The 12,956-nt window shown below is 35.0% G+C and overlaps 2 protein-coding genes across 3 annotated transcripts; one reads left to right on the top strand and one right to left on the bottom strand.

The window, feature by feature from the left end:
• Positions 1-554: 554 nt before the first annotated feature.
• si:ch211-284o19.8 (protein lifeguard 1) lies at positions 555-4,600 on the top strand. The gene is made up of 7 exons (XM_052549149.1): positions 555-720; positions 1,508-1,731; positions 1,847-1,926; positions 2,027-2,227; positions 3,244-3,372; positions 3,538-3,681; positions 4,101-4,600. Exons 2-7 carry the CDS (start codon positions 1,509-1,511, stop codon positions 4,251-4,253), a joined length of 930 nt encoding a protein of 309 aa, XP_052405109.1. The 5' UTR covers positions 555-720; position 1,508; the 3' UTR covers positions 4,254-4,600.
• Positions 4,601-6,699: 2,099 nt separating this feature from the next.
• On the bottom strand, positions 6,700-12,830 carry LOC127951314 (poly [ADP-ribose] polymerase 2-like). 2 transcript variants are annotated; one of them, XM_052549148.1, is made up of 18 exons: positions 12,741-12,830; positions 12,432-12,508; positions 11,969-12,172; positions 11,719-11,886; positions 11,365-11,435; positions 11,141-11,191; positions 10,304-10,400; positions 10,147-10,222; positions 9,972-10,074; positions 9,735-9,888; positions 9,438-9,576; positions 8,504-8,567; positions 8,244-8,378; positions 7,995-8,122; positions 7,730-7,829; positions 7,514-7,612; positions 7,183-7,307; positions 6,700-7,081 (listed from the first exon to the last, which is right to left on the bottom strand). In XM_052549148.1, the coding sequence occupies exons 2-18, from the start codon at positions 12,490-12,492 to the stop codon at positions 6,922-6,924; spliced, it is 1,935 nt and encodes a 644-aa protein (XP_052405108.1). In that variant the 5' UTR covers positions 12,493-12,508; positions 12,741-12,830; the 3' UTR covers positions 6,700-6,921. The 2 variants fall into 2 exon arrangements, with proteins under 2 accessions (XP_052405108.1, XP_052405107.1); XM_052549147.1 differs by having other exon boundaries at positions 11,365-11,438; positions 12,741-12,829.
• Between the last annotated feature and the right edge of the window lie 126 nt (positions 12,831-12,956).

The following is a 12,956-nucleotide window of genomic DNA, read 5'->3' as shown; positions in this document are numbered from 1 at the left end:
AAGCTCTGTTTCCTTTGCTCCCTTGGTTTAAAAGGGTTGTAGTCTCTAAATTGATTTTTGTAATGGACCGTTACTTTAATATCATATAAGTTTTATGGTAAACATTTTGAATTCTGTTAAAAAGGAAGCACTTGAGTTAAGTGGGTTTTGCCATTTAAGTGTGTCAAAATCCTGTATAACCTATGTTTCGACAGCTCTTGTTGCACTTGCATTTTGTGGTTGAATTTGTGAAACATGTCAACCCTACTCAAACCATCATACTCGCACAAAAGACAAAGAGCCAAAGTAATTAACATTTACCTTAAAGCTAAGACTGTGCAAGAAAGCCAAGCACGTTGCTTTATATCTGAAAATGTACACAAGCTTGCCTAGTCAAGGTTTTAGGATTGCCTGTATTTGTGTGCAACGAGTACAACCGTTTAAAGATCACATTAGAATTCATGTCATTTAATGGTGGTGTCATAAAAGTGTACTAGTTCAAAAAGTGGACTCTCCGAAGGGAAGCCAGTTGTGTGAACTTTTACAGTAAGCAACTTTTGGGCAATCGTGTGAAAAACTTCACAACCGATTTTCCACAGAGGGTTTTTTTGTAAATGTGGTAATAGGAGGATGTGGAACCTACTTCAAGTCTGTGAGAAACAAAGGTGAGACATTAAACATCGGAGATCTCTCAGAGCTCAGACTTCACACCAGACCACACAGAGGTTAAGAAGAATCAAGGTAAGGGTTCTTTTAGTTATGTAAAATATAATACTATAAGATATCAATATGTTCTTGTGATTGAAGAAATCAATTGATCTAAATAAAAAAGTAAAATACTAATCTGTAAAATAAATTAGATCAAATTATTATCAGTCAGTAAAAACTTTAAGAATAAAGTGATAACATCAACTGAAACAAGAACAAAAGCCAGCTTTTAACGGTGAATGTTGCACTCTTTGTCTCTCTGATGAAGTTTTAGTCAACCAATTGAGGATTTGGCTCATTTGTAATCCACTCAGCATTTCTCATTCAAATGAACTGCAATGTTTGCAAAATTTGGGTTAACAGTAAAACAATACACAAATGTAATGTGCTTGAATAATCTAGTCTTTATCCATTTAAAAAAATATTATGGATACATTTACTTAAATAAGTGTACTATTAAACTTTTGCAAAAAAAAAAGAAAAGAAACGCTAACCAATTGTGTGTAACATTCTTACTGAGTAAAAATGTTACTATGATTCCCTTTTTAAACTTAAAACAATAGACATTTTTACATTTTGTTTTTCTCTGTATATATTATATCAGGATTTTTTCAGTGTATTTCTATCTTGACCTAGAAGTTAACTATAAGATATATAATGGAACTATAACAAACCACACAGTAGCAAACAAATATTGCAGACCCCACAATTTCCTGTGCATTGCGATGTTTTTTCTACAGTTTTTTTTTCTTTGACAAGATCTTTTCCTGTTATTTTGACATTCTGACAATACAATCCTAACTAACCACATCTTGTTTAGGATGACGGATATAGAGAGCCAAAAACCTGTGCCTGAGAATGACCCAAGCCATGCAGAGACAGCACCAATGTATGACCCACCTCCATACATGCCTCCTCCTTATCCTACGGGGCCTGATGTGTACCCTCAACCCATTCCTGTGGCAGTCAGCTTCATCCCACCCAATCTGCCGCCAGAAGAGATCGACATGAGCAAAACAGAAGAACCGAATCCAGACCCAGCAGGTGTTTTATTTCACTGATGTATCAACCAACATTTACTTAAAATGACGTCAAAACCAAAATAACAATCTAATGACAAGAATGTCATGACAGTAATAATATTTTTCTTTTTTAATAGCTGTATTTCCAGCCGAGGAAAGTCAGGTGTTTGTGTCATCATTTGAGGATAGGACTGTCCGGAAAGCTTTTATCAGAAAGGTGAGCATTTCTGTGATTTGCATCCCATCGTGAATATTAAGATTGCTCTGAATGCTCGTCCTCATTGTCCTTTCCAATCTCTCTCTCTCTTCCCTCGCAGGTGTTCAGTGTGGTAACAATTCAGTTACTAGTCACGTTCACTGTCGTCTGTGTGTTCACCTTCTCAAACACAGTCAAGGCAGCGGTTCAGCGTAACATCTGGATGTACCTCAGTTCTTACATTATCTTTGTAGTAGTGGGCACATGTCTTTCTGTGTTTTCCAAATTCAGTCGCACACATCCCTGGAACCTGCTGGGACTGGTGAGTGTCTTCATGCTGTGCATTACATAAACACATACTGTAGCCGCCTACAGTTAGGAGATGATGAACTTTTCTATCAAAATAGAGTACAACAGTCGGGTCCCGGAAGTAAAAATCACATTCATTTTCTCTATGGCTAACTGATTTTTAATGTTGTTATTCAATATGCTTTTTTCTTTTTCTTTTTTAATCTCAACATGAAAAATTAATAGGCAAAATATGTTATTTTCTTGATTCTCCTTCATATTCGGTGAAGGAATGGCTTGAAAACTGGTTGAAACACTCTAACTTTAATTTAACCAAGTTGGTTCCTTGTCTTTGTTTCTTCTGAATTTTCCCCAAAATGTACTACTTAACAACATTCTGTAATCTATAGGTTGACCCAAAAATCTCCTTTCTTTAAGCCATTGCATTTTGTAACTTGGTTACTTCCTGTCCATGACCACAACGGACTGGTGTATTTCCTCTGTAAGTGCAGTGGCCAAAATATAAAAGTTAATGTGAGCATTATGTACAGCAGGTATCATCAGAAAAAATAAACAGGGTGAGAATTAAAACGCTCAATTTAGATTAGCTTGTTTCTTGTTCGGCCAAATGAATGGACATGAAATCTTGATTTGTAAGAAAAAAAAGTTGACTAGATAATGAAAATACTAATGGGGAAGTCAGTTGCCAGGGATAAAAGTCAGTTAAAAGGGTTTACAGTTTGTTATTAAAAATGACCACAAAAATGCAATACTTCCATATAATCTTTTACAGTTTATAACATTTATAAAGCCCTAGACGACACGTGATTGTGTTTCAGACCTCTTATTTGTGCATTTGTCTATTCAGGTTGCATTTTATGTCATGTTTCAAAATAAGACAGAAATAAATACATTTTTAAAGACAATTTTTTTTTCCAATAATGCAATGCAGTCTTCAAAAAACTAAATTCAAAATTATTAATATTATATAGACTATGCTTTGATAGCTGCATATACTGTATGCCTAACATGCCCTATTATTGCCTGCAGTCAGTGGTTACGCTGAGTCTGTCCTACATGGTGGGAACTGTAGCCTCATATCACAACACAACTGCTGTGATCATCGCTTTAGGATCAACTCTGGTCATCTCATTCAGCATCATCATTTTCTCTGCCCAGGTATGGAAATTACACTAATCTGACATCAGCTAATTTTAAGTTAGAGTTAGGTATATGTGATTACCACAGTGTGTTATAAAAGATAAAAAACCCTGAAAAAAAGAATTCAGAAAAGCATAACCTGACTTTATATAGTTGCTCTTTCCTTTGCTGTGATCCTTTCAGACTCGCTTGGACTTCACAGTTTGTAATGGTATTCTGCTCATACTGTCCATCGATTTACTCATGTTTGGATTCTTCAGCATCTTCTTCTACTCCAATGTCCTGCAAATTCTCTATGGATGTCTGGGAGCTCTTCTTTATGCACTGGTAAAGCATGATAAACATTTAATGATACCAACCACTTAAAGGGATAGTTCACCTAAAAATGAGAATTCTGTCATCATTTACTCACACTAATGTCGTTCCAAACCAGTATGAGTGGCTTTCTTATGTTGAACATAATAGAAGATATTTTGAAGATTGCTGGTAATCAAAACAGTTGGTGGTTGTCATTGACTTCCATAGGGAAAAAAATACTATGGAATTCAATGGCAACCAGCAGCTGTTTGATTCATAATATCTTCTTTTATGTTCAACATAAGAAAGCAACTCATATATGTTTGGAACGACATGGGGGTGAATAAATGATGACAGAATTAGAAATTTTGGGTGTACTATCCCTTTAAGAAAGTATGGTGTAAGTTGTGTGTCATTGTGTTACCAATGTTTCTCTTTCCCTCATGTAGTTTCTGGCAGTGGACTGTCAGCTGGTGATGGGGAGACAGAAATACAGCCTTGATCCTGAAGAGTATGTCTATGGTGCCTTAATTATCTACCTCGATATCATTATGATATTCCTCTACATACTTATGATTTTGAGTGGAAGCTCCAAAAATTAAATTCACACATGCATAACTTGTGGCACTCGAAATCTGCACATGCCAGCTGGTGTTTAACCTTCTGACCTCTAATATTCTTACATCACTGCTGTGTTCTCTCTACTGGTTTCACTGACCGCAGTACTTTTATCTTCTTGTTTGTTAAGATGCACTTTTGAGATGCACAGATCATTTTTAGCAGATAAACATATTTGTAAATTAAAATCTTACAAACTGCTGATCACAAGAACCTTTTGTAAGTCTTAAAAATTATGCCTAATGTAAATGCGTTCAATGTTATTAATGTGCTAAACACCCCAACACGTTTGTCCCTGTAATGTGACTGCTTAAATCAATAAATTGTTCATTACAACAAAATCTGAAAATTTGAAATTCCTATGCAAATAAAAATGAATACTAAAATGTACATTGCATATAAATATAGCACATTATTTTGATTATTAAAAATAATAATATAAAACTCCATTTACACTGACAGACAAAAGACAACAAATTCTCAGACTTTTTTTTTTCTTAATCTCTAAACAATCTTATGAATTTATCAGTTATGTATATGTTTTGGTTCAGTAACTGACCACAGACTGTATCTTTATTATTTACTTTAAATAGTAGGTTAAATGATCGAGACTCTTTTCCTTATCAAAGTGTGCAAAAGATATGGAGCTAAGAAGTGGCAGGGTAATAATATTCATTGCAGTAGAGGGTGTAGCTTTCTCCATGTCATTCAAAATCTGTGCGTTTATTTCTTCCAGTGAACACAAAAGAAATATTCCAAAGAATCTTAACACAATAACTCTCGATACAATGACACTTACGGTTCATTGTCAACATGTATGTCAAGCTATAAGAGATATAAACTTGTTAGACATAAAATTGTTACAGGGTTTTTGTCCTTTTGGACCTCGTATGGCCAGAGTACACTGCTGTTGTATAGACAAGACCTGCATTAATTCAACAAATTCTACAATTCTTGGACAAATGTCTGTGTTGAAGCAATAGTGTCTACTTTGGAGCCCCCTACATTTAAGCGAGTGCGATTCTTTGTGGACTTGAATTTTTATCCACTCAAAAAAAGAACACTGGAACGAGGGAAAGAAAGAGAAGCCATTCAACTTATTAGAAGTCAGTGCCATCAGAATTATTTTTAAACTGATAATTCAAGATAAGCAAGGCCATTCAAAGTTACATTGTATGGTGGCTCAACTGAAGAATGCCTAAATAACATAAACTTTCTCTATTTAGTTGCATTTAACACTTGAAATAACCCTTTACTGCAGATTAACTTTTCTTTTAATTGAGATTTTGAAAAATAGAGAAGTTTGATCATGTACTAGGCTTTGTGAACATTTCGCTTCAAGGATTTGTGTGTGTGTGTTCACCTGAAAAAAGAAACAGCATATTTAAGTTTGACATGTCATTCCTTTAAGGAGAGTTATACCCAACCTCAAAGTAAACTACATCGTCTTTAAATCTGTACTTCAACCAGTTTTTATTCAACCAGTTTTTCTAGACCAACTTGGGTTTTTAGTTTTTTTTCTGGGTGTTGGATTCATGTGTCATTCAAACAGTCCTGCAAGAATTAATTTAGACATGATGTGAACCTTTTTGAACACTGGTAATATTTGACAAAAATGAAGTCTACACATTACCATGTAGTCAGAGGATAAAACCAACCTCAGTCTGTGTGAAACAAAAACATACATTCATGGAGACATTTAGATCGGTTCACTTGCTAATCTAACATCTATAAAGGGAACTTTAAAAACACAATGTTAACATCTGATGCTATATGAATTAGATCAAGACCCAGTGTTTCCACATTAAATGGTGCATTCTGGTACTTAAGTGTACAGGCAACAAATTGCTTACATTTGCTTCTCTGTAATCCACTTATTTTCTAAATCAAATGCTCTGGTTCAAACTACTCCAATGCTAGAGTAGCTTTTATAATAATTATCAGTTTTTAAACTAGACATTTTAATATATGCTGTTCCTTTAAGTGGATATCATTGTGATATTTCTCTACATCATGATTTGGGGTGGACTCCATGAACCAAAGCAATGTTTATGCATAGACATATGTAATATAGTCATATATATAGTCGTATATTATAGTCATAATATAGTCAAAGTGCTCATACAACCATTCTGAAAATGGTATTTACATAGTAAATATCGATTTACATGAGGCCCATTAATATACTCTCTCACACAAAACACAAAACTTTTTTTTATAAAGGTGTATTTCTACAACCATCATGTAAATATTGAATTTATCAGCTTTTTTTTTTATCTTAACATTCCCCCTTATATTAATTTGGTGTACTGCTGCTCAATTAATGATTCAGTGTAATAGTCATATACATTCTACCAAACTAATAGATTCTGTTGTTTGAATTTCACAGATTTACAGAAAAGGTTAAACAAAACCATATAAAACGCAGTATAACAGTAGAAAATGTCATTTTTTATTTTGATTAATAATTGCAATATTATGTCAATGGAAATTACTCAATTTCAGATAGCTATCGAAGTCACAACAGACATTTAAAGAACAATATGTTTAAGTCTTTTTATATTTATGAACACATGAACCACATACAGTATAACTATAGTGTGACTCCTTCACCTGTAAAAACTGCTCTAAATGTAAAGAATCCAGACTGCCTCACCACAGCGAAGAAAAGTTAAACTGAACCCGGAGGAGATACTTCATCAGTATCTGAGCAGGGTTATACACGATGTACTCATTATAAAGCAGGCTGTAACCTCCCTTCTGCCCCACCCCGGTCTTCACAGAGGGCCCCATGGGTACTGTCACACCATCCCTGAGAGAGAACGAGAAAAGATTTGTCAGTAAAGCACTTAATCACAAGCTTAAAAAACGTAATCATGTAAAACAAAGCAGAAAATCGAAATGCAAACTCACAATGCAACATAGTTGTTAGGGTCAGGCGCAGTCTGCCCCAGGCCTCTTGTGCTATGTTTCCCAGAAGGCAGTTGGTCAGCAGTGTAATCTGCATCCAAAAGTTCATTACTATTCCCAAGGGCAACCTGTGAACAAAATACTGAAGTTACTTTTTCCTGTAATCAGCAACTTGTAATCATTTTAGCTTTTTTTAATCTTTAAAAATAAGTGTAAGATCACTGAAGCCATTTTTATCCAACTTTCTATTCATCCAAGTATCCTGAAAAAAGTATCAGTTTCCATAAAAATATTGTGGAACTGGGAGCAGATATTTTGATGTTTAGATACCAACCTCGCTGAGCAACAAGAGTCCTTGGTTGTTCTTCTGATTGGCAAAGCAGTAATTGGCACTTTTAGATGACATGTCTGCAAAGTAGACCCCCTTACCAAACTTTAGGGGGAGGAAAAGTTACAATTATATTGCTTTTTAAAAAGAATGCTTTAATGCTGGGAAACCGATAATATATTTATAGTATTTGTATAAACTCAGTAGATCTCTGCGTCTCACCATGTATCCGGTCACTGGAGCCTCTGGAGGGGCCACTCGCAGCCCCTGACTCAGGATCCCCACCCAGTTCGACAGACGGGAACCATGCCACAGGAGCATTCTAGTATCCACAACAACAAAAACCACTTGTACTATCTGAAATATGATTGCTGTAATTCAGTGAAATCAGATGAGACACACACTAGACCAGAATTTAAGGTAGTTCCTGTTTACATAAGATCATAACATAAGTGAGAAAGTATAACTGAGGAAGCTGGTTTAGTACTTGTTTTCCATCTGAGAGCAGAAGCTGTCCCTCTCGCCCTCTCTTTCTACAGCAAAGATGTCCAGAATGGTCATTGTGTAGTCAGTATGGGTGGGTGCATGAGTGGACTGAAGATATTTCTCTATAACCTTCACAAAGACAGACAGTTTGTGTCTAAAACTGCATATTTAAACAGACCATTTAATCATCCAAAATTATTTTATTAATATTATATTGTACTTCAGCCATAAAAAAAGTCCCACACTGTACCTTGTATTCATTGCTGTTAGAATCCAGTGGCTGCAGTCGACATTGTAGAGAACGATACTGTCTGTCCAAAGGATGCTCATCATTCTGAACACTAGACTGAACCATTTTCACTGCTATCTGGATGTCACATAAAGCCTAAAAAAAAGAAAAAAAACATGACTATAAAGATAGAACTCTATAAGAATGCAGTAAATTTAAACAGTCAATCAATTCAAGCTATTCAACATCAGCAAGATTGAGCAGCAATTACAATGTCTCACCTCAAGCAAAGCAATTTTCTCCTTTAGCTCAGCCTCTGTGCGTATTATGGGGGGTGTCCGCAACCTGAATGAACAGCAAGTTATCAGGACCAACAAATATAAAAACACTAGATCAGTAGGCTATATTAGCCACTATTGTTAAAAATGTAGGGGCCTGATTTTTTTTTTTTTTTTTTTTTTTTTTTTTGCGTGTTTGAGAAAGTTCTCATTCTTGTCAAGGTAGCATTTTTATTTATTTTTTCAAAATAAAAACAGCAATATTGTAAAATATTATTACAATTTAAAATAACTGTTTTCTATTTTAATATACTTCATATATATATGAAGAGTTTGGTTGCAAAATGCGATAAACGCCATTTTTTGACATTTGGATTTTATTATTGGAAATCACTGTTCAGATGTACCTTAATCTATGTGTCGATTGCTGCCATTAATAAGATTTAAAAATGTACATTTTAAGCCTACTACAAAATGTATTTTTTCACAAAATGCTACGCATCGCTCCGCGAGACCTCCAGGCGCGCATAAACCCGCCTTTGCATTGCGTTTTGCAAAAAAGAAAATAAATGTTATGTTGTGTATGTTCTGGCCAAAACTAACTCAGAATCTTATTATTATTAATCAATCTTTGTATATACTATTCCATATATTTATGATGTATTATCATAGCTCAAGTAATAGTTTAATGTAAAAAAAATTGTGAATGAACTTGACTGTTGATGTCTTAAAAACCAACATTTCTCAAAATGGATATATCTCGTTTTGCAACGAAGCTCTTCATATATATATATATATATATATATATATATATATATATATATATAAACAATATGAAGTCTTTACTTTCACTTTTGATCAATTGATGTATCATTTTGAAATAAAAGTATTGGTTAATTAATTTGACCCCAAGCCTTTGAATAGTAAAGTAACTTACCCGAAGTCATGGGGGATGCGAGTGTAAAACTGGTTGCATGCTTCTAGGAGTTCCTTATTACTCCTCTTTTTCTTAATACACTCCTCAATCCTCTTCAAAGAGGCATAGCCAGCTCGAATTTGCTCTGTAGTTAGTTTTCCTTTAGCAAAAATAATAATAATAATAATTTAATGGTTTTCATTTGCAGTTGTATCATATAAATATGTTTGCGTTTTTTAGCTTGAATACATTCATCAATCACTGAGAATATACAAGATTCATTCTATCAGTTTGGTACACAAATACACACACACTCACCGAGTGGGGCTTTTTTGGTGTCATACTTCATTTCTAGCACACACTCTTCCATGGCTTTGAGGTCACATATAAGCTCTAGCAGAGACTGGACCTTGCTGTTCAGTTGGCAGGGCTTTATTTCAGAAGGAGAGGATACCACAGCCTTGTCCTTCTCCTGGTGAGAGGAAAAATCACTAATGAGGAATGAAACAAATGTAATGCAGCGCAATGGATCATGTGATATTGGGGTCTTTTTACCTTGTCTTCAGTGCTGTAGTCTACAAATACCATGTCATATTTTCCTGCAACTTTCTCAAAATTTGCTCGATGCTCCCACTCATTCTTGGTCTTGTCAAAGAATCTGCATATAGGCAGATTATTAGCAAAATCTTTCTTATATCTTATAAGAGTAAATAAAATAAAAAAGAATTACTTCTTTTTGAAGGTGTCTTTAGCCTGAGCAAGATTGCCCCCACAGTTAACCAAGCTGTTCTGTCCTACTTTTCCCACTGAAGAGAAAAACACAACAAGAACATGGATGATAATGTCTTATGATAATAAAAGAGCATCTGAGGTGTTTCAGTACATACCTCGTCCCCACCTCATCCAAACACTGTAAGCTTTTCCATTGTCGTCCTGAAGAAGCTGAATCAGGTAATATTTATTGTTGTTGAACTGAAGGTTAGTCTGTAACATTTAAAAGCCAAAGAAAAGAATATCACACAATGTCATATACTGCACATTGTTTTCATATACACAAACCTTCAAAAGTTTAGGGTCAATATATATATTTTTTTTTTTGAAAATATTTTTTTTTCATAGAAAGAAAGAGAGTTTGTAATCAGCATGGATGCATTACACTTATCAGAATTTACAGTTTAAGCCATTTAAAATTTTACAAAAGATTTCTGTTTCAAATAAATGCTGTTCTTTTGAACTTTCTATTTTCTATAGCAAAATATTAAACAAATGTTTTCAACATTGCTACTAATGAGAAATGTTTCTTGAGTACCACATCAGGATATTAAAGTAATTTCTAAAGGATCATGTGACACTGAAGACTGGAGTGATAGCTGTTGAAAATCTAGTTTTGCTATCACAAAAATAATTACTTTTTTAAAAATATATCCATACAGATAACAGTCCTTTTCAATTATATTCCACAATATTACGTTTTTTGTTTTTGATCAAATAAACATAACCGTCAGCATAAGAGACTTAGCCTCATGATACACTTGGCAATTTTGCGCAATGTTGCTGTCAACGAGGAACCAGGATAGACACAGGGTCCACAACTGATCTAAAGTATCCAGATATAAATTTGTTACCCATTCCAAATGGGAAAGTGGCCAAGCACCCTTTGTATCATCAGCCTTTCACAAAAGAAAATCTTATCGACCCCAAACTTTTGAATCTTCAATATCCACCTGATTCAGCATAACATCATATACATCAGCCCCCTCACTGTAGATGTGGGCCTGTGAATAACCAGAGAAAAGAAATCTAATGAGAAGAATGCACTGAAGTTAACAAGGTCTATATTTAGAAGAATAGGGATGTTTTAAAATATTTTAAAGGTGATTACACAGTAGTCAAATGCTGTAAAGTAATTTCACTTCACATGAACCTATGACGCATTCAAAGTAATTACCTTTCCAATTTTAGCTTTGCATTCTGGATCAACCGGGGCTTTTCCTTTCATAATGACCATCTTCACAACCTCTTCTTCAGAACATGAGATGGGAAAGAAACAAAACAACAGTTAAAGTCAATTTGAAACTTATGTAATGTCATGCATATGAGATTGAAAGATATTTAACATATATATATATATATATATATATATGAACATAGGACAGTACAAATTCTGTCCAATAGGAATTTAATGGATTGTGGAAAGTGGTCTCAATTTGACAGCTGATTGAAGCAGAGGGGTTGAAAACTAAGAGGGATTGGTAACATCAGACAAAAAGAAAAGGAAGTTAATCTAACAAAGAAGCATCACCTCCACTCTCCTCTTTTACAACGGGCTTGACTTTGTTCGCTCTCTGACTCCTCCCTTCATTGCGTCTCTTCTTAGAAACCGGTTGCTCCTCTTCCTCCTCTTTCTCCTCTTTAACCTGAACAACATCTCCATTTTTGCCATTTGGGGCATTCCCTTCATCTACATCTTCTGCAATGCAATAAGCAAACAGCTATTAGATTTCTGTGACAAATACTGATGCAACATCAGACACAGGTACACACAGACATACCTGACTTCACTTTCTGAAGGCGTATTTTTCGTTTATACTTGGTGACGGTATTAGTCTGAGTCATTTTCACAAGATCCACCTCATAACCAGGTCCGATCGCCAGTGACATGGACTTTTCTCCGGCCTGCTTTGCTGTATCCAGCTGGACACAAACCTCTGGAGGATACGGCTCCCACTCACCATCATCTCCCTTCCACTGCCAAACTGAGAAGAATTAAATATTCAGTTAATCATTGTGTGAAATATGAATATCTAAAACTAAAACAGGGTCACGCCTATACAATCAAAGTGATTAAATACGATCAAACTGGTGTGGTTGTGGATTTACACCCATTTTCTTAGAAAAAGCAATTGGTGTGAATGTTTTTTTTTTTTCAGCTTTCAGTGCTTGACTGACGCACTGTAAATGCTGGTTATGAAACTTTGAGCTGTTTTGGCATGTCCACAGAAAGTGAATTCATACTTGTCTTCGCCTCTTGAGTCTCTGCCACAGACTTGCTCCGGCAACTCCTCGTTCGACGCATGCTTTCAGTTAAACAGCTGAAATGAAAAGAAAGGTTTCCCGCACCGGTTGTTTACGTATTAACGTACTCAAGTGTTACATAAACGGAGTTATCCAGAAACGTGGTGAATGAATACATCATTTGAGTTTATATTTACTTCCTCATAATCATCCCATAACCATGGTTACTGCATCGAAAGAACTTTAGAGAAATGTTACAACATGTAAAATGTAAATAAACACACGATTTAAATGGTTTTCAGCACCTACCTAAGATCTCTACTTCGGTGTGCACCGAATGGCGCAAAAAGGATATTAGCCCGGACCTTTTTGTCTAGGAACGAACTCAGCACTGAGCTTGTTTCTGTACGGATTTATTTTGAAGGCTTATTGCCGATGACCCAATGAGGATCTAATTTATTGTTGGTTTTGATAATCGTGGATAAGCATGTGTTTACTAGGCAGACGAATGTATGTTAAATAGCT

This window comes from Carassius gibelio, chromosome B2 (genome assembly GCF_023724105.1).
Source record: "Carassius gibelio isolate Cgi1373 ecotype wild population from Czech Republic chromosome B2, carGib1.2-hapl.c, whole genome shotgun sequence".
NCBI classification, from domain to species: domain Eukaryota; kingdom Metazoa; phylum Chordata; class Actinopteri; order Cypriniformes; family Cyprinidae; genus Carassius; species Carassius gibelio.
This window is presented reverse-complemented; position numbering and strand designations above follow the sequence as displayed.